The 21,380-nt window shown below is 35.7% G+C and overlaps 1 protein-coding gene across 2 annotated transcripts in view; it reads right to left on the reverse strand.

Annotated features, from left to right (window-relative positions):
- fwd (phosphatidylinositol 4-kinase beta fwd) overlaps positions 1-21,380 on the reverse strand; it is a 233,133-nt gene that overhangs the window by 104,399 nt on the left and 107,354 nt on the right. For both annotated transcript variants that reach the window (XM_089099304.1, XM_089099303.1), the window contains exon 6: positions 13,657-13,784. In XM_089099304.1, coding sequence (XP_088955430.1) covers positions 13,657-13,784 — 128 coding nt within the window. The remainder of the gene's footprint in view (positions 1-13,656; positions 13,785-21,380) is intronic.

The following is a 21,380-nucleotide window of genomic DNA, read 5'->3' on the forward strand; positions in this document are numbered from 1 at the left end:
ATGGAGAGACAAGGGCGAATCTAGGGCAAAATCTTCGGGAAGGTAGAGGGGGAAACAGGACAAAGGTGCCAATAATTGAAAAAATTGACAAGTTTATTTAAAAAAAGAGTAAAAATGAAAAAAAAAACAGAATGAGAGCACCAGAAAAATCTCAGGGGGGAGTCCCACCGCACCCTCTGGATCCACCCTTGTGGAGAGGAGGATTCTTTACCACAGACAATAATAAAGAATGTTATACGAAACTTAAAGGATAGCATGGGAGAAATGGTAAAAATGGGGAGGGGCATCACACCCGGAAGCTTCCTGTGCATTTTTTTTTATTCTGTACAGGCATATAATCTGTATTCTCTTTCGGAATAACCAGCAATAAAAAAAAAATCGATGGGATCCAATAATAAAAACAAATTATTGGGTAGTTTGAATAAGAAGTGCCCATATATTCAAGAAAATTAAGATTTAATGGGGGTCCTTACCCCAAGTTCCCCCTGAATACGTCCCTGCTTCAGTAAAATACAGAAAAAACTGCAAACATTTTAACTTTACTACTATACATCAGCGACCTCTGTATCCACCAAAGTAAACTAATCCTAATTAGATGGAAATTAAGAATGTCTGAAGAATCACTTCACTTGGCCAATTACTTCTTGGTATTTCGAAAAATAACATACTTTCTTATTTTTCTAGCCAACGCTCTGAACTTACGAAAAGCCAGAATGCCACAAGAACCATTAGAGATGCTGAGCAATAACAACCACTATCGAATTAATTAGCTTGATTTAGGAACGATTGCATGGGGGGGGGCATTTCTGTGCCCACGCCTTCCCCCAAATCCTAATTTTTGGGCACTTCTTATTCAAATTTTGCATATTTTCATAATCCCCCAGAATAAAAATTATTGCTTACGTGTCTGATGTGATTCACATTTTAGACTGCTCTGTCAAAGAAAGGAGACACTTGCTTTTCGCAATATAATTCTTAAGAATACAAAGAAAGGCGATATCTTCTTTCTTAACAAGAAAGAAGATATTTCATGTTATTAGGACGACCATTAGAACAGCTGATTTTTCAACTTTCTATTTTCTTAAAATCTATTGACATTACAATAATAATAATAATAGTATTGAAAACCAATCAAGCTACGATAGCACAACACTAATATTAAACAAAATAACGCTGAAAACAAAAGAAATAAATATAACAGAATTAAGGCATGAAATGGAAGCATTTTATCAATTTGAAAAAAAAAATCACAGTTAACTATACACTTCGGTCTCCTTGTAGACAGACAAAAGTAGATAGTCATTATCATTCTCCACTAAGCTCCCATTTGACAACTCTTGTCACTTGAACAAAATATGACAAATACCTTCGTACGTGATATATAAAACGGTGTCAATTGGGCGGGGGCAAATGCCCTCTCCTAAGATCGTGAAAAATTCATTTTTCATCTTTATGTTTAACAATCATAAAAGCCCCTTCCGTCATTTTGAAAATACCTCTTTTATTATCTTAGTTTTTGCAGATCGAAAAATTCTGGCCCCTCCTACAATTTTTTGAAATGACGCCGATTAAAATATACGTACAAATTATGTATTTAAATGATGACACACAGGGGCGTCGTTTGGGGGTGGCAAGGGGGCAGTTGCCCCCCCCCAATAATGTGGAGGATAAAAATATCATACATCCCATGCCCTTTGGCTATCCAGATATTGACCCCTCTTGGCCCCCCCCCATTAAAAATGCTGGAGATTCGCCCCTGATGACACTTGATAAAATATAATTTAAATTACCAAAAGTTTCACTTCACTTCTTATGGTGCAGTGGTACACTAGAACCAAAGGGTTAAGATCATGGCATGTTCACTTTTGTCATACTATAAGGTCCCTGTACTTTTGAAGAGTGCCAATTCGTAACTTACTCTTATTCGTTAGTACCAATTACTTACCAATTCGTTAGTGGATTATGTTTCGTGCATTTTTTTCTTGCAGTATTACGATTTTGGTTCTTCATTGTAAGAACATTGGCGTCAATTCATTAAAACTTAGGAAAAGATTGGGGGAGAGGCAAAATGTGTTTTTCAACATCAAGGGGGGGGGGGGGGTGCGGATTTGTTGTAGTTTTCAATGAAATACCAAAAAAGGCATCTTCAATGAAAATGCTTTTAAAAAAGGTGTTATTGAAAATATAGAGGGGATGGGCAAAAAAGGTAGGGGTACATGTCCCCCTGTTCCCACTCCCTACCAACAGGTGCCAATTCATAAGACAAATATCTTGCAGATCTTTCGATTCCTGAGATTCATCTCTATCCATTTACCAATTTCCATATTAGAAATTTTCTTTTTTTAGATTAAAAATACGTTGAAAACACGGGAAAATACTCAAATGTGGACGGAATATAAAAATTAAATACAGCCTTTGATGGCCAGTTAATACTTTTTAATACCATCTTGATGAACGTTAACGCAGCTGTAACTATGGCAACACTCAACACCTCTATAAAAATACTCATGAGACGAAGAGCCATTATGAATAATGCAGGACACTCTAGTCAGCTGCCACTCAAGAGGGTTCGAAACGAAAGGCAATCAATTGACTATTCCCTTCCATTTTTGAGGGTAATTAAGGATAGGCTTTAGGAGGGTGAAAATTCCAAAAGCAGTTGAGTCATCGGTATTTTTGCAGCGATTCAGTGTCAAGGCGATATTTTTGAACCTTTCCCAACTTCATGCCAATAAGAAGTAACTTTATTTCCAGGTGAGCTTGATATCTAACGTATGGCTACAAGTGGGACAGAAGGCGTGTGCGCAAGTTTTTCGGGTCCGTGTTCCTTCCAGAATACCAAGATGCTCTAGTCAGTAAGAACTACAGGACAGTAAGAAGTTACTTTATTTTCCCAGCGAGCATGATTTCAGAGGCATGGCTACACGTGCGACGGAAGACCCGCGCGCAAGGAGGTTTTTGGGACCGTGTTCCTTCCAGAATCCTAAGACGTTCTGGTCAATAAGATCTACATGACAATAAGAAGTTACTTTATTTTCAGGCGATTATGATATTCGAGGCATGGCTACGCGTATGACAGAAGGCCCGTGTGCAAGGAGGTTTTTGGGTCCGTTTTCCTTCCAAAACCCAGATGTTCTGTTTCCTTTTTAATTTTATCTATTTCTTTTTTTTAGCTCGTCATAAATTCCTTGCGGGTACCCTCCCCTTGCATTTTATTCCCTAAGAAAGTATTTGCGCCTAAAACATTATGGTTGCTATTATCAAACACTCTTAAGAAAGATCATCTACAAATCTTACAGCTTGAGATAAATCAGATGCCAATTCGGTTGTCTGCGGTTACTTTTTCTGCTCATAATCGGAATGATGTGATCCATAGAAAAAAAAAAAAAAATCAGAACTAGCAAGCTTGCGTTCAGTACGATTGGGAGAGATGTCAATTTCGAAAAGAAACGAATAGGCTCCATTACAAACCCTTACATTTTCTTTTTTTAATACCAAAATATTTGTCAAAATTTGATAAAGATATTTAAATCTAAAAAAGTACCGAGAACTGGGAGATTTATTTAATGAAGGCCGAAAATAGATTTCAGCCGTAATTGTAATTAATTGGGATTATTTTGCCGCTCTAGGTCAACTTTTATAAACTTTAACAGCAAAATTCAAATTTTACTAGTTTAATTACTGCCTTTAAGGGAAAATCCAATAAATATCGAAAAACCTAATGATTAAATTGAGCAAAGAACTACGGATATGCAGCCTTCTTGATGGATCTGCTACGGTCAGGGATCTGCTACAAAAAAAGAGGTCTTCCTCTCTAGGACCAATTTTGAACTTCCTTACTTTTGTTCCTCCATGGTGAAGCCAACGCACAGAGAAGACGAAGCATATTATCACTCCGTGTGATGCAGCTGAAAAACTTCTCAGCAGAGTTGCCAACGCGGTACAATTGTACCATTTTTGGTAGAATTTGGAGGTCCTGATACAATATGGTACGTTTGGAAATTTTTTGGTACAATTGAATTTTCCATTACATGTTGGATTTACTTGATCCTTTCTAACTCGGATATCTGTTCAAGTTTTAGTTTATCGAAAATTTTCTTCTTGTTGCGGCAACAGTTTAACCTACTCTTCAGATGGTATAAATTAATGTCTTGTGGTACAGTTTTATTTGAAAAATCGGTAGAGTTTATTTTAAAGCGTTGGCAACACTGCTTCTCAGTAATATACTAACGATGAGCAGCATTCTTTTCATTGAAGAACGGAGAAATATGGGTATTTTCTATTCTATGCAATTCTATATGCCTAGAATTGCCCAGTTATACATATTCTCGAATGTGCTATCCTACCAAAGCCATCCATAGATTACTTTAAGCGTAGGTTTAACAAATGTTAAAAACCTAGAAAGTACACTGGGCTTAGTTTAGTAACAAATAGGTTACATGCTGTGCCTGACCAGCGAAGCGTTACCAAAAAGGATTTTCTCTCTGAGATCAACTTTGGCTTTCCTTTCGTTCTATTTTTTTCAATAGTTTATGACGCTAAAGGCACTGACAGGAAGCAGGGGTAGATCCAGGGATGGTTTTAAAGGTAAGGGAGCCCCCAGAAGTTATTCTAATTACAGGAGTGGAGGGACGAAAAATATGGGGAGCCCAAGTTTGGTTGAAGCCTGGTCTAAATATTAATTCTGTATCCTCCCCTGCGAGGTAGTATGTATCCACCACTTGCTTTTTGTCATATAAATCTAATGCTTCTCAGTAGCATGCAAACTGTGAGCAGATTCTTTTCTATATTGCGCTTAGCAATAAGTTGTTGACCAATATTTGCCTAGCATTGTCAATTTATAATTGCATAATTTTGAGTTGTAAAGTTAGGAAAGAAAAGGGGAATCACCTCAACAGAAGGGGTTAATATTAATCGGTCAACAATTATTGAACAAACAGATATAAACTAGGGACAAGAGGAGATCAAAAGGCCATATAGACATGCTTCAAGTCTGTATTCTATGGATTTATCGGGTTGAACCCCCTTCCCTAAAAAAAAAACCCTATATATTGTTGCCGGACTGGTAAAAATGCAACAAAAATGTATACAAAACAAATTTTTGATGCGTTTTTATGTTGTTTTTTTTTGTATTTGTCGGTTATTGGAAGGACATTCAAGAATTACGCTTAGGTTGTATCTCTGAAAACCGGTTTTATAGCTACAAAACAAGTGATCGATGATACAATGCATTGGACTTGAATGACCTATTCCGGGTTTATTCTACATAAGATTGGAATTTGAGGTGGTTAAGGAGACAAGATACCTTGAATTTCAACTGTCATGTAATGGCACATGGAAGAGGCATACAGCGGCTATGCTTACAAAGAGTACAGTAGCCACGTCTAAACTTTATAAAAATAGCACCACCCTAGGAGCAAACAACTTGAGGATGCTGAAACAAATATTCCATACTATAATGCTCGCAAGTCTACATTACGAAGGAGAGATGAGGAATTGACCCTGCCAAGCAAATAGCGTTTCTAGAGGTTCAATACTTAGAAACAAAATGTCCAGGGGTGCCAATTGGTGGTGGTGGGGGGGGGGGGGGTTAATAAAAAAGATAAAGATCCTCCAGAGCCACTAATCACGCATAGGGGGGGGGGCGAATCGACGTTTCGGTTACTTTTTTGCGGGGACTAGTAGCAAGTCAGGCGGAGGAGGGCAATCCCCTCTAGGTTAGGAATGCCTTTTTTGAGAGGTGAACACTTTTTTCACCTTCGATATTGTTCCAATAAAAATATAAAATTTTGCGAAAGCTAGATAGACATAGGCGCAAGCTTTGACCTGTAACAGCCCCATTTTCATTTAAATATTCTGTCGACATCTATTTTCATCAAATAACAGCAACAACCCTTTCCCCGACTCTCACCGGTGACCTTGAAGTAGCCTGGAAAGCAGGATTCCGTTACAAAATGCAAAATGCAGTCTACATTACGAAGGAGAGATGAGGAATTGACCCTGCCAAGCAAATAGCGTTTCTAGAGGTTCAATACTTAGAAAAAAATGTCCAGGGGTGCCAATTGGTGGGGGAGGGGTAAAAAAGATAAAGATCCTCCAGAGCCACTAATCACACATAGGGGGACGAATCGACGTTTCGGTTACTTTTTACAGGGACTAGTAGCAAGTCAGGCGGGGGAGGGCAGGGTAATCCTCTCTACGTTAGGAATGTCTTTTTTGGTATCTTCATTGAGAAAATAAAACTGAGCCCTAGATTTGAGAAATGCATTTTCCAACCAAAATTATGCCCCCTATCCGGATATCTTCATGGATTGGCTATTCAGATATGTCCTATATACGATGAAAAATAGTATGGTATTACAAAGGAACTTGGCTCTAATTTCTCTGGAAAAAAGACATACATAGCAAAGGAACATAGCGAAAAGTGTTTTGGTCAACAAAAACTTTTATCTGAGAATAGGCTAGCAAAAGCTGATTATGCTGAACTGGTTGAATTAAGCAAGAAAGGATACAAGGAGGTCTTATCGCTCATGGGCGAAAGAAAGCACATCAATAACAAATGAATGGAGAAATACCTTGTTTTGAAAATGCAAATGCTAACTGTTTACCTGATAAGAGTGTCCCCTTTACTTGGCAACTATGGATGTAGGTGTGTAATACAAAAATAGCTATTTAATTAGACCAAATTCGGCAAAGCTTAGTCATCTCCGAATATAACAATTCCATGACTTAAAAGGATTCTAGACAATTTTTTAGACAAAAGTTTAACAGTGGCTGTTGGATGGAATCCCAAATCATTTGATATTCCTTAGGTTATCAATTTAATTTCAGCTACATGCAGAAACATTTCCTGAGACAAAAATCCCGCCAAAAAGGATCTTGGCTGAAACGTGAAAAATTACATATGAACACACCATTTAGGTTACGCAATTGACTGAAAGCCTATAAACTACGTTTAGTATAAGTTATCCCCCCCCTCTCTCTCTCTCTCCAAACCCCAAGCAAACCAATGCTGAAGCAGTATAGGAGGCACAAGAAGCATAAAGAGGAACGAAAAAGCCTAAAATAGACAGGCATTAGTTTAGTCAACTTTTTTAACTTGAGACAGTAGAATTTGTATCGTTCACAAAAAAAGAAAGACTAGAATTTTCTACGCGGTGTTTCAATGAAGAGTGGAAGATTGTGCTGTTTTCACGAACACTCAGTATTGTCTCCCGTGACAGCAATATTACAATTTTATCTTCCGAGCTACGCAAATGCAAAACATCAATACTAAATTCCAGGCCTTTCTTTCCAGACGGTCGGCTCCACTTTCTACGGCGATGATGAAATAAAGGAAACTGTGCTTTTTTGCAATCTAGTTTAGGCCCATTCACAATGAGATTTTTCTATTACATAGATTTAGCTAGCACAAATCTCAGCTAATCAGATGGTTCATACAATTTTATGATTGTCTGAAAAATCCTATGAAAAATTCTGATTGGCTCAAATTAGAGCTAGCTAAATCTTGGTATTTAGAAAAATTTCATTACAAATGCGGCTTAGGGACAAATGAAAAGCAGATCGCACTCGACTGAGAAAGGAAAAGGGAATAAGGAAAGATTGGAAGGAAGCAGAAACTTCACGAGAGAGTAAATAGCCTGAGATAAACACGTTTTATCAAAGGTTCTTAGAAGCTTGTAATTTTATGACCTTCAGAACGTAGCTACCCCCTTCAGGGGTAGCAAATCCCTTTGCTTGGGGCAGGAGTCAGCGGTGTGCCTCTGCAATTAAAAAACCGCGAGTCTGGGCTTGCAGTTTAACAAACCCTCATGTAACATCTCAATTTCAGATTCCATGTGAGGCGGAAAATACCTGGTGTTCAAGACCACTAATTTAAACCAGGTCTTGGTCCAAGAACAAGAAGAAGCTCACAACTGAATATAGCCGAGAAAGAGCATAGGCAGGTATTTCGTGAATGGGGCTTAAGGGGAAAATGAAAAGTATATCGTCCTCGAATAAGATGGGAAAAGGTAATAAGCCTTCCCCCTACTGATACTGATTTGAAAGAACTTGAACCTTCACTGGAGGGAGTAAATAGCGATATCTGAATAGAGTGTGGTGGCTTGAGGTAGCTGAATGCTGCGATAAGTTGTCAGTAGTATTAATAGTAGTGGAAGTAAAATTATACTATTTGGGAGAACGTCAATATACACTACTAAGTCATTCATAAGATTAAATTTAAAATTTGAAACTTTACTTTGAGTAATAATGTTTAACATAATAGGAATAGTATTTAAATAATAATAATGCTGATAGTTAAATACTCTTTTGGAGGAGCCAACATACGACTCAGATCTGATAGTCTTGAAGCAAGGCCCTTTCGAAAGACTCTTTTAAGACCATTGAGCATTTGTCGATAAAAACCAAAACCATTAAGAAAAACCACAAGTGAGGAAAGAAAAAGGAAAAAACAGTCCACTCGACGGGTAATTGGGGAATGTTCCTCCCAGGTCAATCCAAAAATACCCATGGAAGAACTGTCAATCCCCCTTCAAAGGTCCGACTTGTGTGCATTTACGAGGAAGCGCATAAAAACAAGCCCGGTAGGCTTGTTTAAGCCAGAGATCAGAAAAATTTTGCATCAAATCATGGCCAATTTTTCCTTCTTCCACTGAAGTGAATGGATAAAGCTTCATGGACGAATCCTAGGAAAACGATAATTCACTTTGGAAAAAAGGTTGGAAGAAAGCTGTTTGTTAAGTAGTTCCCATAGTGAGGATCAGATGGGCAACTTTTATTAGAACATATCTTGATCCACCTGATCAACAATGACCCTGTGATCCTCCCTTTGATAATAGCTTTACAAATGGTTCTAAGCGATTCAATTTAATTCAATAATTTTCTCCCAGCCAAACGACTATAAGATAACACAAAACGCTAGGAAAAAAATTAAGAATAAATAAAATGAATAAAAATAGCTCAGAAATGTCATTTTTCTATAACATAAGTTTTGATTTTTCTCGCCACACATTAAAAACCACATCAAAACACACTTTTCACCTTCGATATTGTTCCAATAAAAATATAAAATTTAGCGAAAGTTAGATAGACATAGGCGCAAGCTTTGACCTGTAACAGCCCCATTTTCATTTAAATATTCTGCCGACATCTATTTTCATAAAATGACAGCAACAACCCTTTCCCCGACTCTCACCGGTGACCTTGATGTAGCCTGGAAAGCTGGATCCCGTTACGAAATACACAACCATGCACAGTAGCAAAGCCACAAGGGAGGGTTCTCGGCAGGTACGTACGCCTGCCTTTGTTTAAAGGAGGGCATAACTTCGAAAATAACATCAAAACCTGGCAAAAAATATGAAATTATAGGAACAATTAAAAAAAAAATTAATATATGGGGTTTGCCCCAAAGAACTTTGCGTAGGTGCCTGTAGGTCCAAACCCGTCACTTTTAGGCCCAAAAATTTAACACTGTGTGTTTAAATTCTGTATTTATTTTTCCAATACAATAGCCATATAGGCCTTATTTGCACCCATTCTCCCAAAGGTAATAATCTGCATACTCTAATATAGAATCTTAACGACTTGATACTCCAATGACTGGTATTTATTCAGCACCTGGCAACAGTAAGCAATCATAAAAAAGAGAAAAATAATCCCAGGGCAATATAACATCCATCAATGCTAGGTCAATCACCATTTAGGGGGAAAAACACTTAGAATGTTTCTTCAGCAGGCCCACAATAACAAGCACCGCCAGGCTATTCAAATCAAAGAGGAAAAACAAACAAGAAAACAAACCAGGCGTTGAGCATTTATCGGACCGAAAGACATTCAGCATTTCAAAAGTAAGGAACATTAGGAAGAGGCGAATTCCAACTGGGAAGAATACAGACACTGGAATAAAAATAACTTTACGTTCCGAGTTAAATAAATAAATCTAAATGGATTTGGACATTTCTATTTGGTTGATGGTTCGGTTATACTGTTTGGTCCTAGGTAGTTGGATAGATGAGTTAGGTCAAAACCTCGTTCAAGTGCACATTTGTCTCAATTGCTGGATTAGGATGGCAGTCTTTTTTTTTTTTTTTTTTTTTTTTTTTTTTTTTTTTCTTGCCAAGTAATTACCTCTAAAACATTATTGGAATTTTAAGTGCAGCCAAAAATAGGAAAATCAAATCAATCTTACCATCCTTAGTTGTTGAGGTAAGATTCTCATCTTCTGTGAGTGGACACGTTCTCCATACCTCCAAACAAGACGACCAAGATTGGAGTGGAAGTGGGCCTCTGAACACGAGGAATAGGGGGGATATACCCAAGACAGGCCCAAGACCGGTTCGGTTTTCGCTAAAATACTCTTTTGAAACTCGGACCCAATAGCCCAATACCCTTACTACCCGCACTTACTGACTGAACCACTGCACTGCAGAACGAGTCGATTCAGTGGTTCGTTCATTCCGCTTTTTATTAGTGTAATAAACGCTTAATTTGTTGTTTTGTTTTTATTTCGTTAAATATATTGTAAAAAGTAGCGTAAATATGTTGTGGTGTTAGCCATAATTACGATAGCTATATTTAATAAATTAATCTTGAATCACGGGAATCAGTAGGTGCAAAGAAAGGTATAAAAGTTCTTTTCAGAATATTTCAGTACAACATTAGTATGGGCTTAATGAAACTTTGAAAACAATTGAAATCCTTAGCGAACCCAAAAACTAGAAATTTTGAAGTCGGTTTTCAAACGATTTTTTTTTAGTTTCCGCTCATATACCCAAAAAAGAATTGGAGACACTGTGCCAAAAGATATCTCTAACTAAAAAGTGATTTCCAACATGATGCACTCACTTTTTTTTTAAGTTTGATTATTTTTTTTATTCTCTTAGTTTGGTTCGAGCTTATTTTTCCAAAAAATTCAGGCAGTTTTTTTTGTATCAGATTTGTTTATCTTTTAAAATTTTGATAGCACATTAATTTCAGCGATTGCTAATTAAAATACTTCAAATTCTATATTTCTTCCAATGATTCAGGTCTCCCATGCCCAAAAGTACTGGACTTACTACATCAACGAAAATACTAGAAGAAAGCGAAAAAAACCCAATTTTTTGAGTTCTCTAAGGTATAATACGAAAAAAAAATATTTTTAAGAAGTAAAGGGAGAGATCCGAACTTAAAATGCATTGAAACTACCAAAAGTAAATTTTAAGCTGCAAACTTTTAGGTTGATTGGATGAGCGCTTTACAAAGAACATATAAATTAGGAATTTTTTTTTAGTTCTTTTAAGGTATAATACGAAAAAAGCTTCTTTTTAAGAAGTAAAGGGAGAGATTTGAACTTAAAATGCATTGAAACTACAAAAAGTAAATTTTAAGCTGCAAACTTTTAGGTTGATTGGATGAGCGCTTTACAAAGAACATATAAATTAGGAATTTTTTTGAGTTCTTTTAATGTATAATACGAAAAAAACTTATTTTTAAGAAGTAAAGGTAGAGATCCGAACTTCAAATGCATTGAAACTACCAAAAGTAAATTTTAAGCTGCAAACTTTTAGGTTGATTGGCTGAGCGCTTTACAAAGAACATATAAATTAGGAATTTTTTTGAGTTCTTTTAATGTATAATACGAAAAAACTTATTTTTAAGAACAAAAGGTAGAGATCCGAACTTAAATTGCATTGACACTACCAAAAGTAAATTTTAAGCTGCAAACTTTTAGGTTGATTGGATGAACGCTTTACAAAGAACATATAAATTAGGAATTGTTTTTAGTTCTTTTAAGGTATAATACGAAAAAAAGCTTCTTTTTAAGAAGTAAAGGTAGAGATCCGAACTTAAAATGCATTGAAACTACCAAAAGTAAATTTTAAGCTGCAAACTTTTAGGTTGATTGGCTGAGCGCTTTACAAAGAACATAAATTAGGATTTTTATTGAGTTCTTTTAATGCATAATACGAAAAAACTTATTTTTAAGAACTAAAGGTAGAGATCCGAACTTAAAATGCATTGAAACTACCAAAAGTAAATTTTAAGCTGCAAACTTTTAGGTTGATTGGATGAACGCTTTACAAAGAACATATAAATTAGGAATTTTTTTAGTTCTTTTAAGGTATAATACGAAAAAAAGCTTCTTTTTAAGAAGTAAAGGGAGAGATTTGAACTTAAAATGCATTGAAACTACCAAAAGTAAATTTTAAGCTGCAAACTTTTAGGTTGATTGGATGAGCGCTTTACAAAGAACATATAAATTAGGAATTTTTTTTAGTTCTTTTAAGGTATAATACGAAAAAAACTTAGAAGTAAAAGTAGAGATCCGAACTTAAAATGCATTGAAACTACCAGAAGTAAATTTTAAGCTGCAAACTTTTAGGCTGATTGGCTGAGCGCTTTACAAAGAACATATAAATTAGGAATTTTTTTAGTTCTTTTCATGTATAATACGAAAAAAACTTATTTTTAAGGAGTAAAGGTAGAGATCCGAACTTAAAATGCATTGAAACTACCAAAAGTAAATTTTAAGCTGCAAACTTTTAGGTTGATTGGACGAGCGCTTTACAAAGAACATATAAATTAGGAATTTTTTTTAGTCCTTTTAATGTATAATACGAAAAAAACTTATTTTTAAGAAGTAAAGGTAGAGATCCGAACTTAAAATGCATTTAAACTACCAAAAGTAAATTTTAAGCTGCAAACGTTTAGGTTGATTGGATGAACGCTTTACAAAGAACATATAAATTAGGAATTGTTTTTAGTTCTTTTAAGGTATAATACGACAAAAAATTTTTTTTAAGAAGTAAAGGGAGAAATTTGAACTTAAAATGCATTGAAACTACCAAAAGTAAATTTTAAGCTGCAAACTTTTAGGTTGATTGGATGAGCGCTTTACAAAGAACATATAAATTAGGAATTTTTTTAGATCCTTTTAGATATAATACGAAAAAAAACTTCTTTTTAAGAGGTAAAGGGAGAGATCTGAACTTAAAATTCATTGAAACTACCAAAAGTAAATTTTAAGCTGTAAACTTTTAAGTTGATTGGATGGGCGCTTTAAAAAGAACATATAAATTAGGAAAACCAAATATTTATGTTGACAATTGTGATACGCTAACCATATTGATGCATATATAGACTTACTGGGAGAGAGGGGGGGGGGTCAAAAGCAAAAAAAAAGGATGCATTACATTTAAAAATGTGGAGGGAGTCGTAAAAATCTCGATATTCGGGGAGAGGGTAGATAGCTTCTCCACCTGTTTGCGTCCCTGATCATGCTTTTTCTGATTTTTAGTCTTTTAGACCTTTTGAAAAACCATATGAATTAAAATTTACAACCAAAATACAATGCCCCTTGCAAGAAATATTTACGAGTCACGGTCTACTCTTTACTTTAGAAGGTGTACCGATTGAGGGAGGATAAAAAATTGTGTTCTTTAGTTACAAACAGAGCTTAATATATAGGCTAAGTGTAAATTCCAAAAATAATGATTCCTCCCGCCAAATAAAAAAATTACCCCCCGCCCCCTAAGTTCACTTATTATATTTTGGAATCGAAAAACTAACAATTGCATGGAGAATTATAGAACTTTTTTCTCTCTCCAATTAACGATTCGCTAAGAAACTATTAGGAAATGGGAATTGGAACATAAGAATGGGAAACAAACTTACACCACATCTACATGACATTTCTCTTCCCACTAATTCATTGAGGACACCAACAGATGAATCAGAGCAAGAACAGCCGTTGTCAAATGCTTTCCCCGTAGATAAGTCACCCACACAGCTTTTCGTGCTCCCTAAAAATACAAGCAATGTATAGCTCTAAAAAAGGAAGAAAAAGGTGATACTTTAGGGAATTAATTAAAAAAACTTTTCCCACAAAATAAGCTTTTCAAAGAACTCCATTAAAGAAAAAATGAGCAAAAATAAAATCAAATAATCTACCAAGCGTGACACTACCACAAATCAGCATCGATAAATAAATGAAACCCAAAACGAACAGAAATTACAATAAATAACTGAGTCAAACTCAAAACGACCAGAAATTAACATAAGTTGGGCGCAAAACCCCTATGCCTTCTCAGGGCCAGAACAAAATTTGCACTTTACTGAAAAAATATAAATGTTTTTTACTTTTATAACTTTAAAAATCAAATAATATTAACATTTTGATTACTAAATATCAGTATATGTATATTAAACTGACAATGCACATTCATTTGTAATTTTTCAGTAAAGTGCAAATTTTGTTCTGGCCTTGGGAAGGCATAGGGGTTTTGCGCCCAACTTATGTTAATTTCTGCTCGTTTTGGGTTTGACTCGGTTTTTTATTGTAATTTCTATTCGTTTTGGGTTTCATTTATTTATCAGTGCTGATTTGTGGTAGTTTCACGTTTGTTAGATTATATGATTTTATTTTTGCTCATTTTTTTTAAATGGAGTCTTTACTTTTCTTTGAAAGACTTATTTTGTGGAAAAAGTTTTTTTTTAATTAATTTCTGTTCGTTTTATATTGACATAGTCTTTTCAGGGAAAAAGAAAATAACACTTTAAATCTTTAGGTTTTTTAAGACTTTATAGTTTGGCCTGCTATTTGTATGCTGGAAAAAAATTTTCAGCAATTTTAACAACATAAGCCCTTTTAAAAATCTGGACACAAATAGTACTGTTTAATTTAGTTTCATACCTCCTCTAGTTGACCTGAAATTGAAAACTTGATACCATTCGCAAAAAAATCTGTATACTTTCTTTGATAGCTTGGATACACTTACGCTATTTTGATTTGGTTAAATTTTAAGAGCAGAAGTAGCCCCAAAAGTTTGAACATAACACCCTCAGTCGTTCCTGGGATATTGCTGAGATGCCTTATTGGGATTTAGCATTATCACAGTTAGACCCCGGCACCGCGCCGGCGGATTGGCCGACCGCCGCCGACGAAAGGCCCGGTCGACCGCCGCCGAAGTGTCGCAACGCCGCCAGCGCACCGCTGCCGGCAAAGGTGGCGGCGTTCGGTCAACTTTAAATTAATTTTGCGGCAGTTATTTATTGTGTTAACCGGAAAGTCCGAGCTTTTCTTTCTCGTGTGGTTTAGTATTTCAATTTTCCTGATTAGCAATCAAGCAGGGCTTGCACTATCCCCGAATTTTCGAGCATTTCCCGGAAAATCTATGCTTCATCCCAGAAAAAAGCTTGGTTCCCCGAATCCCCAAAAATCACGCAATCACGGTGCCAACCCTAGCGATTTATCACCAGTAACTTTCCCTGCCAAATATTACTTTGCATACCATAATTCTTCACTGCTCTCTGGTTCGTTAATTTTCGTCTCTTTTGTTTCTTTGCATAAAAACCAGACAGATGTAATATGCTATTGCAAATATTGCAATATACAGACAGATTGTTTCTATAGCTGAATTGCAAGTTTGCAGAATTTTTTTTTCTTTTTCTGTTTTTAGATAAGATTTTCTTAATGTTTAATACTCAATTGTTGAACGCCTGATAGAAAATACAATCTTCTTTCTGAAACATTTTTACCCTCCCTCCCCAAAAAAAACCTTCTATTGAGACAAAAGTTAGCTACAGACTAAGCTATGTACAAGGTTGGGGAATTAAAGATTGAAACAGAAGTTACCCCAAAATATGATTCATAAATAAATTGTAAATTATTGCCTATAGGGGGGGGGATAGGGGGCTATCATTTTTAAATGGTAATACCTCATTTTTTTTTATTGAAAGCAGGGATGCCAAAAAGATAATTATTTTTTCATTTAAAGTGGAGACAGAAGAAAATGATATCAAATTCCCTGGGAGATCATTGAAATATTCTGATAGACCCAGGGCCCCCAATTGGGACTTGTTCATTGTCTTGGGTATTTTGCGATTTCTCATGGGCTACTGGCCTAATTTGGCTTTTGTGTGTGCTCCCTTTTAATTAGATTCTTTGGATTTTATTGAATGCCACGGTGATTCTATGACTCAGTTTTCCAATAATTTGAGGTATATCTAAATAATTTCGACATTTTTGTTGTTGTTTTTGTACCCCTCACTCATACCCTCAGTTTTTTTTTCAAGGAACACTAAGCTGTTTAACGTTATTTTGCGTGTTTGTTTGAACCATATAATGACCAAGTTATTTATTAAGTAAATTATTTTTCTAATGTACAGGCTGAGACGGTATCCTATCAAGGGGGTATCCAGAGGGGGGGGGAGGTAGGAAGGTATTACATTTAAATGATAATATGTCAAAAAAATTTTATTGAAAGCAAGGATGCCAAAAAGTTAATTTTTTTTCAAATTTAAAGCAGCGACGGCATCCTATCAAGGTGGTACCCAGAGGGGGGGGGGTGAATGACCAATCATATTTCTAAATGATAATACCTCAATTTTTTTTTTGAAACCAGGGATGCCAATAATTAAATTATTTTTTTATTTAAAGCAGAGACGGTATCCTATCAAGATGGTATCCAGAGGGGGGGCATAGGGAGCTATTATATTTAAGTGATAGTACCTTGATTTTTTTTTATTGAAAGCAGGGATGCGCAAAAGCTGAAAAGTTGACAAAAATTAACAAGATTTGTGTGAGTTATACTTGATACAGAACTTGTATAGTTTTATCGTCCAAAAGGAAAGGGACACATGTGTCCAACCCGTTTTTTCTTATTGATGAAACGAGTTTACTTTGAAAACATTCATTCATAAGTACCAGGCAGATTCACACTAAAACGAATTGGTATGACGAAAGCGATATCGATATCCCCACCTAACACTGTGCTCGAGAGACAATGGCGCCCTTGGTCCAGTGCCCAAGTTACATTAAAAAGCCAGGTCATAATAAAAGCTTTCGATTTGGGAGGTTCAAGGAGGAGTCTTTGACAGTCTTATGACCACAGGGTACTAGATGTTGCAACGTTCTTACGTATCTACAGTGGTTTAAAAAATTCCTTCACCCCACAAAAGATTACCAAAAATATGCACAAATATAACAAATGTAACATTTGGAATATTACAATACTTTTTCAAAGCTTTGAAGAAAAGCAAAAAACGCTAGATATCCCTAACTACGCTTTAAAGAGATTTTAAAAAGAAATTCTTTGGAGATTCCAATGGAAATGGCCATAACAGAAGCTTTGAGTCTTGGTGGGGATCAAAGAAGAATCTGAGTATTTTGACCACAGGCGACTTATTGTTGCGACTCATTTAAATTTGTTAATTTTTGTGAGCATTTGGAAATCAAAGCTTAAACTCAATAACTGATACTAAGTGTCCTAACATTTTGCTTGGATTAAAAGTGACGGACTAGGAAGAAAATCTCAACATCTTCCTAGAGCTACTTCAGTCTGCATATTATTTCATTTAATTACGTTTAAAACGGATGAGCTTTTCATTTTTTACCTAAGAAAATAGCTGGCACTTCATTGTTCTTCTTACCGAATAAACCATTAGGTGTTTTTTGTTTCATTGTAATTGAAGTGTTCTCATGTGAAGTGTTCATCATGTATTTTTCAATTTCATAAATTTACTCCATTTAGAGGCAGTTTATAATTTGACTGATATTAGGTATTTATCAGTTTATAATTTGGAATAAATCCCCAAAAGAAAAAATGAATAATATCCAAAAGAGCAGCCAAAAGCAATAAAAAAAAGCTGCAGTTCAGCCTTAGCCTACATTACATATATTCTATAAAGAAGCCAAAAAAACTTTAAAATGGATTTTTTTTTTATAATTATTATTAAAAACCAGTTTTTAGTACAAGAAGGCTTTTTAGGAATCCAAAAGAGCAAAAAAAAAACAAACAAAACAATCAATATCAAAGTCGCCCATTTCAACTGTTTTAAAGGTGACAAAACCGATATAGGCAAAGAGCATTATGAAAAAATTAAGCTTCTTAAGTTATATTCAAAGTTTTTACGCAGATAACTGACCAATTTTGTAATACGGTATTTGAAGTTTTGTATGCAGCAATGCTCGATGAAAAAAAACTACTAATTTTGATAATTATTAATGTTAAGAATACATAGCTAATGGATACTTCAACTACTCGTATTATGCAAAGGTTCTGAAACGCCACAACCATTACGTTTCTACCAGATTTCTACTTCTCTTGATGAATAACGAAGAAGACCAGTTTCCAGCCCGAGACCAGTGAATTTTTGAACTCATGAATAGACTCAAATCTGTCGTAAATTTAAGCTGTGATTTGAAAAAGACGGATGAAAACATTAATGTTCGGGGTCAACATTGATCACGCCGGCGGCGCGCCGTCGACAGCTTACCGGCGGCGCGGCGGCGGCACGCTGTTTTGGCCCTGCCGCCGCCGGTCTTCCCTCATCGGCACGGCGCCGGGGTTTAATCACAGTGCATTTTGATTTAATCTTAAGGCAACATCTAGTTTTTAAACATAATGGGCGAATGGGAGGTTGGGAATGAAAGGGAGATTAGTTGCCCTCCAATCACTCGACTATTAAAAAGGGCATTAGCCCTTTCTATTTTCAACCAAATGAGTCCCTTTCGAAGTTCCCACGACAACTCCTTCAATACGAAGTGCCCTGGTAGTAGGGTGCCTCGTCTGGATTCCAGCAGACTATGTTCCTTCCGGTGCTATTTGGGGAGATTACGTTCCATGGCACCTTTCCAGAGCATGTACCTATGGATTCTAGCAGACTATGTTCCTTCCTGTGCTATTTGGGGCCTTTACGTTCCTTAGCACCTTTCCAAGGCAGATTACCAGACTGGTTATTGCTATTGTTGTCAACTGCACATGGAATTATCACATGCACATTTTTTTTTTAGTTGGCAAGGTATAATGTGGTCAAACATGTTTTGGGAGTATCCACGAAATTATGTAACTCAACCAGAGTGTTTTTCGAGCCAACATCCATTTTTTTTATTCGTCCTTGAGATTCCGTATAAAATGTTCATACATTACAATTTAATTTTCATTATGATTTAACATATCATACATAGTACACTGAATATTATTAACTTTGAGACAATGGATACTTCTATTGTAAACGTGAGTATAGCTTACTGAATTTCTTAATTTATTTCCAGATAAAAATCATTTTACCACTAAATTCAAATTTCAGGGGGACTTAGCCACCCTTCCCCCCTCCAACAATACAAACCCATACAATAGTATAAGTATACTTGTTAGAAAACGCAAAGTACGCTTTTTTCTATTATGTAAACGAAAGCCCATCCCCACTGCTCTCTAGAAATAATTATTGCGTTAAAAAATGTCCTTTTTTTCAATTATGAAAAATCTTTTTCCGGTCTAACTAAATACATCTGTGTCTTATCCAGTTAATAAGAGTGACAATTTCCAAACCACATTTTACATGTTCATTATCTGGAATTGTTATTAATACCACATGTTTAAGGACAGTGCCAATTATTTCCTTGAGAAATAGATTCTTGCAGTGGTCAAATTAGGCGAGAGTAAAGCCTTTGAAATGCGATATGTGAGTGATGTTTGAACAATGTCATCAATTTAAAATAGGGTCTAGCGTTATGGTATACTAAAAAAAATTGATATTAAAATCGTTAATTAAAGAAAAGTACACTAAACTCAGAATTGACTATAGGGGGTAATTTATAGCATGAGAAGATGTTTTTGAAATCCCCCTTCCCCCCAAACTCAAATTTTCCAAAATTTTACTTTAGAAGTCTTTAAATATTTCTAAAGTGCTAATAGTTATAGCACTACAAACATCAGAATAGACTTTAGAGGGAAATTTATCTGTAAAAAAGGGAAATCGTTTTTCCATGCTAAATTTTTCTTTTTTTTAAGGAAGAGGAAGATTACTACAATTACTCCCCCTCCGAAAAGAGACCAAGATGGGGTGATAGCACATCGATGCAAGCTGCAAGACCATCCATCATTAGATATGCCAGCTCCATTACATGTTCCCTAGAACAGACAGGAACCTCTCAATCCAGTGTCAGCGCTGCACCAACCTCTCTGCAACCTAGCAGAAAATTGAAGGGAAGACAGATAGATTCTGATAATACCCCAACCTCATCTATGCAAGATACGGACATCCCCACTCCATCTAACACACGCGTGGAGGCTGAATTTTGAAATTTATGTATTTTTTACCTTATGGAATTTACGCTATTGCTATTACAAATAATGGATTTTTAAAACGAGGAGATTTGAAGGAAAAATGAATTCGGTCACTATTTTTTATGGATGACTAGACTTGTAGGAACAAAAGAGTCAATTTTTTTTTAATGAGTTATTAAGACAATTTTTGAGTTTTATTATTATTATTTTTTTTTATAATTATTGACAATTATTGAATTATTGAGATTTTTTTACCATATTTTATTGCTATTAGTCAAATGTGGCGACGTGTGTGCGTGAACGTGTGTGCGCATACGTGTGTGCGTGTGTGTGTGATTGTGTGCGCATGTGTGTGTGAGTGTTCGCGTGTGTGTGAACGTGTGTGCGCATACGTGTGTGTGTGTGTGTGAGTGTTTGCGTGTGTGTGTGTGTATGCGTGTGTGTAAACGTGTGTGTGTGTGTGTGAGTGTGTGCACATGTGTATGTATGTGTGTGTGTGTGAGCGGTGCATTCGCCGCTTATTTTTCTGTATACTCGATAATTCATTGAGATAGTATAATGAATATTGCAAATTCAATAACGACGTAATGGTTTTCATTATTTTTTTGTGTTTGTTTGTGTGTGTGTGTGTGAGCGGTGCATGAGCCGCGTGTACTCGATAATTCATTGAGATAGTATGTTGTGTGGGTTAGTGTGTGTGTGTGTGTGTGTGAGCGGTGCATGCGCCGCTTATTTTTCTGTCTACCCGATAATTCATGGAGATAGTATAATGAATATTGCAAATTCAATAACAACGTAATGATTTTCACTATTTTATTGTGTGTTTGTGTGTATGTTACTAACAAAATTTGTAATTTATTATGCATTTGTTCTGTAAATAATGCTATAAGCAAAAAGTATTTAGTTTAAATAAATTTAGGAGGAGGAATTGAGTTTTGTGGGGGGGGGGTATGGAAAAATGGTACGTGTTAAATATTCATGTAAACATACGACTAGAAATGAACATGATTTTTCAACTTTATGAAATAATGCTTATTTCACATAGAAAATAAAACATTTTTTCTATAGATTAATGAAATAGCAGCACCATTGGGTCATGAAACATCAGCATTTACTGGACCTGAACCAATTCTATCACCACCAATGGAGTTTAGAGACGAACCTTCATTAGTTCTAGACAATATGAAGTGGCATAGAGGTTTTCTTAATTATTGTTTTGGGGACATGGCTAGCCTAGAAGATGTAACTTGTGATATTAACATGATGAAGGATCCGGAGTGGGAATATAAATTTATGCGAGAGAATTTAGGAGATGTTACTAGTACATCT

Source organism: Artemia sp. Qi Xiang Cuo, chromosome 13 (assembly GCF_049724085.1).
Source record: "Artemia sp. Qi Xiang Cuo chromosome 13, ASM4972408v1, whole genome shotgun sequence".
NCBI classification, from domain to species: Eukaryota; Metazoa; Arthropoda; class Branchiopoda; order Anostraca; family Artemiidae; genus Artemia; species Artemia sp. Qi Xiang Cuo.